The sequence below is a fragment of the Puma concolor genome, chromosome E1 (genome assembly GCF_028749965.1).
Source record: "Puma concolor isolate L17-30 chromosome E1, mPumCon1.1.hap2, whole genome shotgun sequence".
NCBI classification, from domain to species: Eukaryota; Metazoa; Chordata; class Mammalia; order Carnivora; family Felidae; genus Puma; species Puma concolor.
Window position 1 is genome coordinate 63570658 of NC_141680.1, and position 13046 is coordinate 63583703.

The 13046-nt window shown below is 50.0% G+C and overlaps 1 protein-coding gene across 2 annotated transcripts in view; it reads left to right on the forward strand.

The window, feature by feature from the left end:
- TBCD (tubulin folding cofactor D) overlaps positions 1-13046 on the forward strand; it is a 159807-nt gene that overhangs the window by 38993 nt on the left and 107768 nt on the right. For both annotated transcript variants that reach the window (XM_086688345.1, XM_025927753.2), the window contains 2 exons: positions 681-755; positions 5142-5236. In XM_086688345.1, the coding sequence (XP_086544471.1) occupies positions 681-755; positions 5142-5236 (170 nt within the window). The remainder of the gene's footprint in view (positions 1-680; positions 756-5141; positions 5237-13046) is intronic.

A 13046-nucleotide genomic window follows, 5' to 3' on the forward strand; every position in this document is an offset into this window, starting at 1 on the left:
GGCGGAGTTATGAGCATATCCACTTGCCTTTCTTGCCTTTCAGAGGTTCCTTTTCTTTCCGTTCTGTGTCCTCAGCAGCACAGTACCTGTCCCTTTCACAGGCAGGCGTGGTCACTGTATAGCGAGCGGAGGCCGGCACGGCCTTATCTAATCCCAGAGCCCCTGAGAGGGAGACTGGTGTTGGTCCTCTGTTTGCCTAAGGAACGGCCTACAGAGAGGTGCCCTCATGGGGGAGGTGTCCGCTTCAGCAGCAGGCAGCCTCTGAGCCCCAAGTCATGTGTGGGTGGGGTGGGGTGGGCCCGGAGGGATGCTGATCCATGTCAGGGGGTGTCTGGTGTGGATGTGCGGTAGCCTGCCATGTGGGGAGGTGGCCTGGAGGGGTCAGGCCGACAGGGGTGCCGTTGACCATCGGTAGCATGGGGCTGTCCCGTGGGCACACCCACCCCTTTGTCTCCCTCCCTCAGGAGATGCCTGTGTCTGTCTGTTTATGTCACTAGGATGGGGCTCCCTACCAGGCAGGTGGCCTTGTGTAGAGCAGAGTGTGTGTGAGGCTTGCCCTGGGTCTACCTGCCTTTCCTGCTCTCTGGAGGGAGGGAAAATTGCCGGGGACAGGTCCTGGTGGCTCGGGCCCCCTCATGACGGGCCCATGATGCTGACAGAGTGCTGCTTCTCTCTTTCAGAATTGGTAGGATGGCTGCGAGGCTCCCCAAAGAGCTGGCGGATGATGTGGTTGGGTCCGTGTTGGATTGTTTCAGGTATGTGAGAAGATCAAAGGGAGACGTGTTTCTGGTTGAAAGCAGTGGCTTTTCTTCTATCCTTTTACGTTTTCTTTTAATTGAGCTGTTTGTCAGAGCCTCCGCAGTCTTTTTTTCTTTTTTTTGAAGTTAAATTCGAGAACTCTAGTTATTTCTGTTATCTTTCTTTTTAGAACAAAATTTTTTTTAACGTTTATTTATTTTTGAGAGAGAGAGAGTGTGAGCAGGGGAGGGGCAGAGAGAGAGGGAGACACAGAATCTGAAGCAGGCTCCAGGCTCTGAGCTGTCAGCACAGAGCCCGAAATGGGGCTCGAACCCACGAACTGTGAGATCATGACCTGAGCCGACATTGGACACCCAACCGACTGAGCCACCCAGACGCCCCTAATTTTACTGGATTTGAATTTAAATAGCCACATGTGGTAATGGTCATGTTGTGTCTAGGTAGCCCGTGGTGCAGGTGTGGGCTGGGATGCACAAATGGCAGGTCCTTGGGGTCTGGGCCTGGGGCCTGCAGGCCAGGGGGCAGAGCAGAGACTCTGGCACCAAGGGTGCACTGTTAGGTGCACAGTCCCAGAGGACTGTTAACTTTGCTCGTGGAAACCTCTCTGGGGGTTTCAGAAGCAGGTGCTTCTACGAAGGGTGTTGGTTGGGCCCAGCCTCGCTCCTGCCCTCGTTAGCCGGCTGCTGATCTTCTGGGGCTGTTGCTGTGGGTGTAGGAGAGGGTCTGTCTACCCTCCTGGGCTCAGCTATGCACACTAACTGCCGAGGGTGCTCTGTGAGCACCTGCAGGACGTGCCCTCCCCCCGGAGCAGCCTTCTTCTGGAGCTTGTCTTGAGCCTGCTCAGCCACAATTGGAGGAGTGCAGGGGAACAAGATGTCACATGTGGGTCACCTTTTGCAGAACAATGCTGTGTGTCTGGCCAGTGTGTCTTCCAGTGGAAACGTTTCACCATTGTCTGCCTAGTGGAAAACGTGCACTCCTTACTGTCTGAGACGCCTGAGTTAGGGAAAAGAAAGTGCTCCCTGTCCATGTGATGATTCTGCCGGCTTGTTTATTTTTATTTACTTTTTATTTGTTAAGAATTTTAATGTTTATTCTTGAGAGACAGAGAGCACGCACGATCATGAGCAGGGGAGGGTCAGAGAGAGAGGGAGGCTGAAAGCAGGCTTCAGGCTCCGAGCTGTCATCACAGGGCCCGACGCGGGGCTCAAACTCACCAACTGTGAGATCGTGACCTGAGCTGAAGTCGGCCGCTTAACCGACTGAGCCACCCAGGTACCCTTCTGCTGGCTTGTTTTAGGGTGTCCTCTTGGATTTCTTTTCTGGGGGTGTGGTGTTGGGTATGCTGATGATGCTGGACGTCGCTGGTCCAGGGCGGCTCTGAGAGGTGGCTCTTGCCTGACCACGGGGGAGCCTCCTGCTCTCTGGAGAGGGCAGCACTTTGAGCCAGAGCTCTGGAGCCTTTCCTCCCTGGCCCCTTTGCCCAGGGCATGGCAGGTCTGTCTCAAGTCTTTTTCTCTATTTCCTTCTTAGCGCATTTCTGCACCTGCCCTCTGGGGGTAATGCTGTCTCTTTACCCAGCCCTCCCTCGGGCTCTTCCTTGCCCAGCCTCCTTCCTTCCCTTCGCACCTGTCCCCTCCTGCCCCTGCCGGTGGCGTCCCTGGTGCTGGCTTTTCCTGGCGGTGGCTGCTCCAGTGTTCCTGAGCCTCCCTCACTCCTCCGGCCACTGTGTCTCTGTCTGGAAGCCTGGGGCCCTTCACCCTAGTGCATCTTGACCACACTGCTGGCACACATTTCCTCTTGGCCAGACATCTGGCCTTCTGGCCTGGACCTGTGGTCTCCTTTAGTCATCTTCATTGGTTTAATCCCCAGACACTTCTTTGCCGTTGTCTTGTCATTGCAGTAAGCTCCTCTGAGTTCTGTAGTGAGGTCGTGCAGGGTGGAAACTGTCTCACTGCTCTTGATTCCCAGAGCTGGCAGCCTGGAGCCGCAAGCAGGCCGTTGAGGGAAAGGGCCTGTGTGCAGAGGCATGAAATTACCTGACTGCAGAGCCTGGCTCACAGAGGGGTCCCCCCCAGCCCAGAATGCTTGAAGACCCTGAGAGGCAGGAGCTTGTTGGGTGGAAGATATGTGTGGGGTGGGGGCCACAGGACTGGCTGGTCACCTGGCACAGCTGGGATCTTGTCCCTTGTTTTGTGGGACATACAGTGACATACGGTGAGCTGCCAGCTTTTTCTGAAAGGGTCAGAACAGGACATTAATGTCATTAACTGTGAGCATACGCCTCTCCTCTCCCTGCTCTGTTTCTAGGCCAGGTTACGTAGCACGAAGCCACACACGTCCCCAGGTGGCTTTACATTGAGCCCCATAGGACCAGTGTGAGCAACATGGCCATTGTCCCCTTCTCCGTGTCTTGTCCCCTGGATGTGCAGGTGTCCTTTGGTACCTGTGCACCTCCCCTCCCTGGCCCTGGCGGCATTACCTCGGGGCAGGACTCCACAGACAGGCGCCACCCACTGCCCCAAAGCATCTCTTTCTAGTTAAAATTCTGAAGTACACAAAAGTGCCAATATTAAAATTTGAAATGGTCATAAAATCTTTGGGACAGATATTTAATAAAACATCTGGAACTTGGGGCGCCTGGGTGGCTCAGTCGGTTGAGCATCTGACTTTAGCTCAGGTCATGATCTCACAGTTGGTGAGTTCGAGCCCTGCCCTGCGTCAGACTCTGTGATGATAGCTCGGAGCCTGGAGCCTGCTTCAGATTCTGTGTCTCCCTCTCTTTCTGCCCCTCCTCCACTCACGCTCTGTCTCTGTCTCTCTCAAAAATAAAATGAAACATCAAAGAAATTTTTAAAAACATTTGGAACTTAAAAATTTGTAATTGGAATTGTAAGTTGGTACTGGTTGATGGTGAGGTTCAAGGGGACTTGGTGAGTCTGCCTCCACAGGCCCTGACATGAGGGAGGGACCTGCTGAGTGAACGCATGAGACTCGCTCTCTCCTGTCTGAATGTTCTTGTGCTTGTTGCTTGTGAGGCATGCAATCTAGTTGGTTTTCCTGAACATTCCAACATCAAACTGTTGGATTTAGGGTAGGAAAGAGCCCTGCAAAGTCTCTCGCTTTTTGGGGAAGCGTATTTCACTGTTTATGTTGGCAGCCAAATGTAGAAGCTCTCAGGACAGCCCTTGTCAGTCTAAGAAACCCCTCTCACTGGTCCTAATGTCAGAGGTGTACCTTAAACAAGAGGGCTTCCAGACCACTTCAGGGACAATTTTATTATATATAAAATTTTACCTGTTGGTTCATTGGCATAATCATGTATTAAAAGCCTGTGTTTCAAATAGTGTGAAACAATTCTCTAGAAGACTTTCCATTCTAACTTTTTAATCTCTACTCTGAGCCAGGAAGGGAGATCTCCCCACCCCTTTCTGTGAACGCCTCAAGTCACCGGGGTTTTGGTGACTTGAACAGGCTGAGTCCTTGGCTGTGTAGTCAGCTGGCACACGCGGCCGTGGCAGGAATGGTGTGTAGAGCCTGGGCGTCCTGCTGACGCATATCTGCAGACTGCTTTCTCTGTGGTCCCATGTGGGGCCCTCAGGACCTCTCCTTGTCATCGGGAGATCTGAAGAAAAGTACTGAGCACAGCACTTACCTGCCATTAAGTTGCAGGAGTTTCTTTTTTATTTTTAATGTTTATCTATTTTTGAGGGAGGAAGAGAGAGAAAGCACAAATGGGGAAGGGGCAGAGAGAGAGGGAGACACAGAACCCAAAGCGGGTTCCAGGTTCTGAGTTAACAGCAGAGACCCTGACGCAGGGCTCGAACTCATGAGCCCTGAAATTGTGACCTGAGCTGAAGTCAGATGCTTAACCAACTGGGCCACGCAGGTGCTTCACAATGTTATTTCTTTAGCCAGCAGATGCTTTAAAAACTCACTAACGGGGTGGGGGGTGGGGGGCGCCTGGTGGCTCAGTCGGTTAAGTGTCTAACTCTTGACTTCGGCTTAGGTCATGATCTCGCGGTTTGTGGGATTGAGCAGCGTGTCGGGCTGTGTGCTGACAGTGTGGAGCCTGCTTGGGGTGTGTTCTCTCTCTCTCTCTCTCTCCCCTCCCCCTCCCTCCCTCCCTCCCTCCCCCTCTCTCCCTCTCCCCCTCTGTCTCTGCCTTTTACCTGCTTGCATGCACTCTGTTCTCAAAAATAGTAACTGTTAAAAAAATAAAAAGTTACAACTCACTGGTGGGTCTTAGCGAGGCTCCCAGGCACAACTCACTGGTGGGTTTTAGCGAGGCTCCCAGGCACAGCGTGGACACCTGCAGTGTGTGCACGTCGGGGGATGAGCGGACACGGGCAGTCCGGTCTCAGGTCTTGTGTGTGTGTCAGCTTTCAGGAGACGGACGGTGCCTGGCACGGTGGCTGTCTGGCGTTGGCAGAACTGGGCAGAAGAGGCCTGTTGCTCCCTTCACGGCTGGAAGACGGTGAGTTCCGCGCTCGCTTGCTCCGCGCTCTCAGTGCTGTGTGTAGCTCATTGGGTGCTTCGTGTCACTCCGCGTCTCCGGCTGTGAGCACACCGGGCCTCTGCCCTCGCTGACAACATTGTTTGCAGGACAGAGCGGACTAGGCCTGTTTCTCTCAGCCTGCCTTCTTGTATCGACCGTTCTGATTTTCTGACTCCCTTCTCCCTGCTGCAAAATGTTGGTACCACAGATACACTGTGTGTCTGGATTTGGAGGGCCAGGAACCATTGTGATGTCTGAGATCTTCTTGTCCCTCAGAACTGGTTTTCACCCCTGTGGGGGTGCTGTTGCCTGTTGAGAAGTTGTGTACTGCCTCTGTTTATCACCTGGAGTGCATCATGGTCCCCTAGGAATCAGGCTCACACCAGCAAGGGGTGGGGGCGGAGGGCTGGAGGAAACTTGGCAGTGAGCCTGTGCAGGGGGACGGGGGCACAGTGCAGCAGACGCAGGGAGGACCGCCGAACTCTAAGCGAGTGTGTCCCAGCTGTCCGGTCTGGACGCGTGCAAGTGCGGCCCTGTCTGGTTGGTGGGAATCATCTCTGGGTGTGGCTGGTGGTGCCTCTGGGCAGAAGGGAAGGATGCCTGCAAAGGAGGGAGAAGGTCACATCCTGGGGTGTTCACCATAGGTGCTCTGTGCACTGGGGGGTTGACTTCCATCCAGAATAAAGATGTCTGTGCACAGATGGCTGGGACCCTGCATCTTACTCCGCGGCACCTGAGCTGTGGGATGTCAGAAGTGATGGCTTTGCATTTGGCATCGTGAAGCGGGAGGAGGGCTCTTAGATCCTCAGAATTCTATTTACTCTTACTATTTATTTTTGGGAGCTTTATTGAGATACAATTTATGTACCGTGAAGTTCACCCACATAGAGGGTACAGTTCAGTGGTTTATAGTATATTTTACAGAGCTGTGCGACCGTCATCATCATCTAATTTCAGAACATTTATGCTGCCCCCAAAGGAAACCCCTGTACTCAGGGGCAGTCACTCCCCATTTCCCCTCAACACACCCACCCCAAGCAACCAGTAATCTGCTTTCTCTTTCTTTAAATTTGCCTTTTCTGGTCATTTTTCATAAATGGAACCTGTGATCGCGGTCTTGTGCCTGACTTCTTTCACTTAGTGTGATGTTTTCAAGGTTCATCCATGTTGTAGCATGTAACTCTGTTCCTTTTTATGGCTGAATAATATTCCGTTGTGTGGATACACCACATTCATCAATTGATGGACATTTGGATTTGTCACATTTTGGCTATTACGGAAAATGCTGCTGTGAACATTTGTGTGCAAAAACGTTTTTTAAATTATATTTTGGAGACAGAGCAAGAGCATGAGTGGGGGAGAGGGGCAGAGGGGGAGAGAGAGAGAGAGAGAGAGAGAGAGAGAGAGAGAATCCCAAGCAGGCCCACATTCAGCATATAGTCTGACGCAGGGCTCACTCTCACGACTGTGAGATCAACCGTGTTGTTACGTGTAGCATGTAGTCTCTGTTCTTTTTTTTTTTCTGTTTTTAAAAAACTTTTTTTTTTTTTTAAATGTTTACTCTTGAGAGAGACAGAGACAGAACGCGAGTGGGTTAGGGGCAGAGAGAGAGGGAGACACAGAATCCGAAGCAGGTTCCAGGCTCTGAGCTGTCAGCACAGAGCCCGATGCAGGGCTCAAACTCACGAGCTGAGAGATCATGACCTGAGCCGAAGTCAGACGCCCAACCAACTAAGCCACCCAGGCGCCCCATCTTTGTTCTTTTTTTATGGATGAATAATATTCCATTGTGGATACACCACACTGTTTATCCAGTCATCAGCTGATGGACATTTGGATTTTTTACCTCTTGGCTAGTATGAATAATGCTGCTATGAACATTTGTGTGCAGGTTTTTTTTTTTTATTTAAGTTAATTTTTTTTATGTTTATTGTGAGAGAGAGATAGAGCATGAGGAGGGGAGGGGCAGAGAGAGAGGGAGACACAGAATCTGAAGCAGGCTCCAGGCTCTGAGCTGTCAGCACAGAGCCCCATGTGGGGCTCAAACTCACGAACCAGGAGATCATGACCTGAGCCAATTTAACCAACTGAGCCACCCAGGCGCCCCCTTTTAAATTTTATTTGAGAGAGAGAGAGAGAGAGAGAGAGACAGAATGAACGAATGAGGTGGGGAGAGGGGTAGAGAGAGAGAATTGTAAGCAGGCTGCATGTTCAGTGCAGGACCTGACCTGGGGCTTCCTCTCATGACTGAGATCATGACATGAGCCGGAATCAAGAGTCGGACGCTTAACTGACTGAGGCACCCAGGCGCCCCGTGTACAAGTTTTTGTGTGGACATAAGATTCTAGTTCTCTTGGGTATGCATATAGGAGTGGGATTGCTGGGTCTTCTGGTAACTCCATTTTTAACTTTTTGAGGAAAAGTTTTTTTCTAAAATGGTAGTACCATTTTATATTTCCACCAGCATGAAGGTTCCAGTTTCTCCACACCCTCCCAACCGCTTGGTTTTGTCTTAGTGGATGTGGAGTGGTATCTCATTGTGGCTCACATTTGTGTTTCCGTGACTCATTAATGACGCTGAGCCGGCTTAATTAATGCCGACTGTGGATATCTTTGTTGGAGAAATGTCTGTTCAAATCCTTTGCTCATTTGAAAAATCAGGCTTTTTGTTGTTACTATGAGTTCTTTATGTATTCTGGGAGCCTCTCACCAGATAGAGGACCTGTGGTATTTTCCCCCATCCCATGGTTGTTTTCACTTTCTGGTTGGTGTCATTTGCGCCAAAGCCCTGCATTTTGGTTGATTTCAGCTCACCAGTCTTCTGTGTGCGAGTGTGCCACAGACAAGGTGAAATCCCTCCCTGGGTAATTTCGACTCCAGTAGGGCCTTTTCTCTGCTTTTCGTGCCCGAGAGTGGCTGGCGTGTGTGTGCCCATCATATTTTACAATGTTGCGGTGCCCACTGGTCACTAGCCACTGGAGTGAGAGACTGTGAGCGTTGGCATTACGAGTGAGGAGTGTCTTGCTGTTGCTTAAAATAGAGAAGATGTCCCGTGTGGTCTTTACTTGACTGGCCGGTCGCCTCTAGCCTGGCGGCCCCCCACAACGTGTGCTGAACCCTCCTGTGGGCCCTTGCCTTGCCTGGCGGGGCCTGAGGGAGCCGTGCTATCTCCTGCCTGGGAAGGATGGTGCCAGGCCTGGCGGACAGAGGTCTTGTCGAGGCGTAGGCTCCACAGGCACCAGGCCCGACACTTGTTCATTTTTCTTCTTTTTCTCTTGCTCCTCAGACTGGATGATGCCAGTTGCCTGCCCTGTCTTCAGGTTCATGGATTCTTGCTTGCACGTGTTCAGATCTGTTATTGTACAGCTCGACTGAAGTTTTCATTTCAGTGATGGTGTTTTTTCAGTTTCAGAATTTTTATTTGGTCTCTTTTTACAGTTTCTGTCTCTTTTTTGACATTCCATATTTTTTTCGATATTGTTCTCTTGGTTTCCTTTAGCTCTTTGAGCATATCTGAGGAATCTGTTTAACGTCTTTGTCTGGTTTTCGTACAGTGTCTCGGCTTCCTCAGGGACGACGATTTCTCTGCTTTTCTTTTTTCCTTTGAACAGGCTATTCATTTCTGTTTCTTTGTATGCTTTGTGCTTTTTTTTTTCTTTGAAACTGGACATTTTGAAAACTATAATACTGTAATATGGTAACTCTGGAAATCAGGTTCTCCCCCATCCCCAGGGGTTTGCAGCTGTTGCTTGTTGAAGGTGATTGTTGTCCATTTGTTGACTCGCCCCCCCCCCCCCAGTCTGTTTGCAACAACTGTGTTCCTTGTTGTGTCTGGTCACTGAAGTCTTGGTTCTGTAATGTCTGCAGATAGCCAGTGACCTAACAGATTTCCTTAAATGCTGAAATTTTGTAGACTCTTTCTTCACAACATACCCTCCTGATTTCTGCAAATTTCTGATGAGATGTTTGAGTTCTGAACAAGTTGAGTCTGTCAGTTTTTGCTGGCTTAATGGTTGTTGTTGTGGCAGAGGGACTGATTTGTGATGTCATCCGAAAACTAGCATTTGACTGGGTCTTCTGAGTGGAAACAGATGTCGAGACAGTATAAAACGTGTAGAGATTCTATTGGGGAGATGCCCATGAGAGAAAGCAAGAAGGCTGGCGGAACTCCTGTCTGACCCTGAGGGCTGTGGGGGTGGGGTGTGGCTGGGGTCCTCGAGCCAAAGTCAGCCATAGAGGCAGGCGGTCCCGTGTCCCCAGAAGGGGCCATGCTGGTATCGCTGCCACACTCTCTCCCTGGCAGAGGCACCTTGGGGCCTGGGGTGCAGCCTGTGGCGGATGGGGCCTGGCTGTTACCGCAGCTCTTCCGTTGCAGAGTGCTGACCTCTCCTGAGGTCCTGCTCCCCACAGGCCTGTGGTGTGTACCTCAGTTCCCAAGGGAGCGGCTGGGCCCTGGGTGGAGTTACACTCTCTGGTGCTCCTGACACAGTCCTGGCACCTTCCTGTTTGGAGGACCAATCCTTACTGATTTTTTTTTTTTTTTTAAGTTTTATTTATTTTTGAGAGAGAGAGAGAGAGAGAGCACGAGCAGGAGTAGGGGAGGGACAAGGAGAGAGGGGGACAGAAGGTCTGAAGTGGGCTCCAAGCTCTGTGCTGACAGCAGCAAGTCTGATGTGGGGCTTGAACCCACAAACAGGGAGATCAGGACCTGAGCCAAAGTCGACACTCACCTGAGTCACCCAGGTGCCCCAAGTCCTTACTGATTTTTAACCTTTTGTACATTTTGAACTGTTGGATGTTCCAGTTTTGTGAGAAAAGTGAATACCGTGACGAGATATCTTTGACTTTGCATGTGAAGTAATTGTTCTGTGCTACTGAATTAAAATGCTTTTCTCCTTGATGAGTGTGTGTGTGCTTCATTTCATGCCCACCGTGTCTTCCTGCCCCATGGAGTGTTGTGTCGTGCTGAAGACTGGAGCTGGTGATGGGGGCAGACTGCATGGGCCCCCGATAAGACTTCAGGAAGGTTGTGGTCAGCATTTTGTTCCCTCTTTGCTGTGAGTTCAAGGACCCCTTTAGAATCTTTTTTCAGCTTTGTTGAGATATAGTTCACCTAACCATACAGTTTTCCTATTCAAATACCTGATTCAATGGTTTTGGTATATTATTTTTAAAAAACATTATAGAATATACGTAATATAAACATTTGCCATGCTGTTTTTAAGTGTGTAATTTGGTGGTATTTACAGTTCGTACAACCATTGTCACTATTGCTGAAAACTTTTCACCAGCCTGAACTGAGACTGTGTCTCCGCTAGACTCCCCTCTCCTGTCCCCTGCAGCCCCTGGTAAGCACTCCTCTGTCTGCCTCTGTGAACCTGCCTGTTGTCAGTGTTTCATCTATGTGCACTTGTATAAGATTTGTGCTTTTCTGTCAGGCTCATTTCACTGAGCATAATGTCTTCAAGGTTAGTCCATGTGGTAGCAGGTGGCAGAGTTTCAACCCTTTTTATGGCTGAATGACACCCTGCTGTGTGGTTTTCCACATCTTATTTACCTGCTCCCCTGTCAGTGCAGGCTTGTGTCCTTTCATCTTTTTTTAAAAAATGTTTTTGTGTTTTGAGATAGAGTGGATGCGGGGGGCGGGGGGCGGGCGGGTGGTGGGCAGAGAGAGAGCGGGAGAGAGAATCCCAAGCAGACTCTGTGCTGTCAACGCAGAGCCCACCTTGATGTCGCGGATTGTGGTCTGATGACCTGAGCTGAAATCAAGAGTCAAACACTTAACCCACGAGCCGCTCAGGCGCCCCTTGCTTTTGTTTTTTGAGTGTTGTGAACAAAGTTTCTGTGAGCATTGGTGCACACTTAACCTGTTTGAGTCCTTGTTTTGACTTCTTTTAGGTGTATACCTAGGAGTAAAATTGATGGGCCACAGGGAAATAATTTTATATTTAACTTTTTCGGGGTTTATTACGTTTTATATATAAAGGTTAAACCCTTACAGCTCTGAGGCTGGGTCACAGGTGACTATAGGCGGGTGGCATAGTTAAAACATCAGGAAGACCATTTTCTTGTTACAAAGATCTAGTACCGCATTGTGCTTTTAGAGACAGATACGAAGGGCCTCCTGGGGTCGCCGTGTCTGTCACATGTGACCTTAGGGGGGGATTGCAGTAGGAGGGGTCAGTCGTCATGCTGCAGATGCATGCAGTTCCACGGCGAAATCTGCAGGTGGTGAGGGCCTCTGCCCTCCCTGAGAGCCCTGAGGCCTGCATCTGTGCCCACCCCGCACTGTCCCAGGAGGACTGGACAGTCTTAACTGTCCCTGGTTCCTCTTATCACTTAAGGTGAAGCCTGACACTTTTGGGTGAGCTGTAAAACATGGTGTTCTCAGAATCTTTGGGCCCTTGATATGTGAGTCTGCGTTCTGTGTGTAAAGCAAGAGGCGAGAGCTTGTCTGTAGGGTGCTGGGCTCTGGGTCCTGAGTCTGGAACACAGCTTCTGATGTATGGTTTTGCTTCCTGCAGGCTGTTGACTTGCTGGAAAGCAGGGGCACCCTGTTTTGCTCTTTGCCAAAACGTTCTGGTATCTGGAGGCGAGAGAGCCCTGGCGCGCTGGTGAGCGGAGTGCATGTGTGCTCGGCCTCGAGTCCCAATAGCGTGCGTTTTGGGTTCACGGCATGTGGTCGTCTGAGGGCACACCTCAGCACCGCACTGCCATGTGCGGTGGCCCTTTGTTGATACCCCAGGCGGTGTGTCGGAGGACAGGGGCCCTCTTGAAAAGCGGGAGGAGGGGGTCCTGTGAAGGCCCGTGGGGTGGGGCCCGCGGGGGCAGACGGCCTTTCCTCAGGCGGCAGTCAGAGGAGCCGAGGCTCAGGGAGCCCGAGGTCTGGGGAGCCCCAGGGGGGTGTGCGTGCCCGGACTCGGTGGCCACCAGTCTCATAGCACGCACAGGTGCGCTCACACGCTTGCGCAGGCAGGCGCTCTTTTTTTCCGTTTAACAGCCGCCTCAGCTTATTCCCTTTTTCATTGAGTTTATTATGGCAGATTGAAGCATAACACAGAGTATGTATTCTTAAAGTCACCTATGAGTTTATTGGAAAATTAGCAATATATACATCATTTTGGAAAATGGAAAAGGAGGCTGAACAAGTCAGGAAGTTCACTGTAACATCATACAGAAGTAGAGTACGTTAGCAATAGCTTCACCAGCAATACGTTTTCCTACTGGAAATAAATTATTTGTATAAATAGAGTCTTGATGTTTGTGTATCTTCACTCATAACAAATCACATAATTTTTACATACAGCACTTTAATGACAGAACTGGAAATGTTTTTTTCATGGCATTTTTTCCCAGTAATTGGTATTTACTTCAAAACACACAGATTTGATAGCAAAACAGTTAAAAGCAGTTTATTCTAGTGCTAAGATATTTATAAGAAGAGCATTTTTAATAGTTTTCCTCTAAGATGGATTACACTTAAAAGCTGTCTTTTAATTTGTGCATTCCATTTGACATTTTACAAAAATGAAAGTCAGTGTTGAACTCATCAGTCTTGAGTATGAGTCATTTAAATATTTTTACAACCAAAAGTAGAAGCACCTTTGAATATTCTTGCTTGATATTTTCAAAACCTGAATTGCAGCTTCTTTCTTTTCTCCTTTCTTCCTTCCTTCCTTCTCTCTCTCCCCCTCTCCCCCTCCCTCCCTTCCTTCCTTTCTCTCTCCCCCTCTCCCCTCCTTCCCTCCCTCCCTCCCTCCCTTCCTTCCTTCCTTCCTTCCTTCCTTCC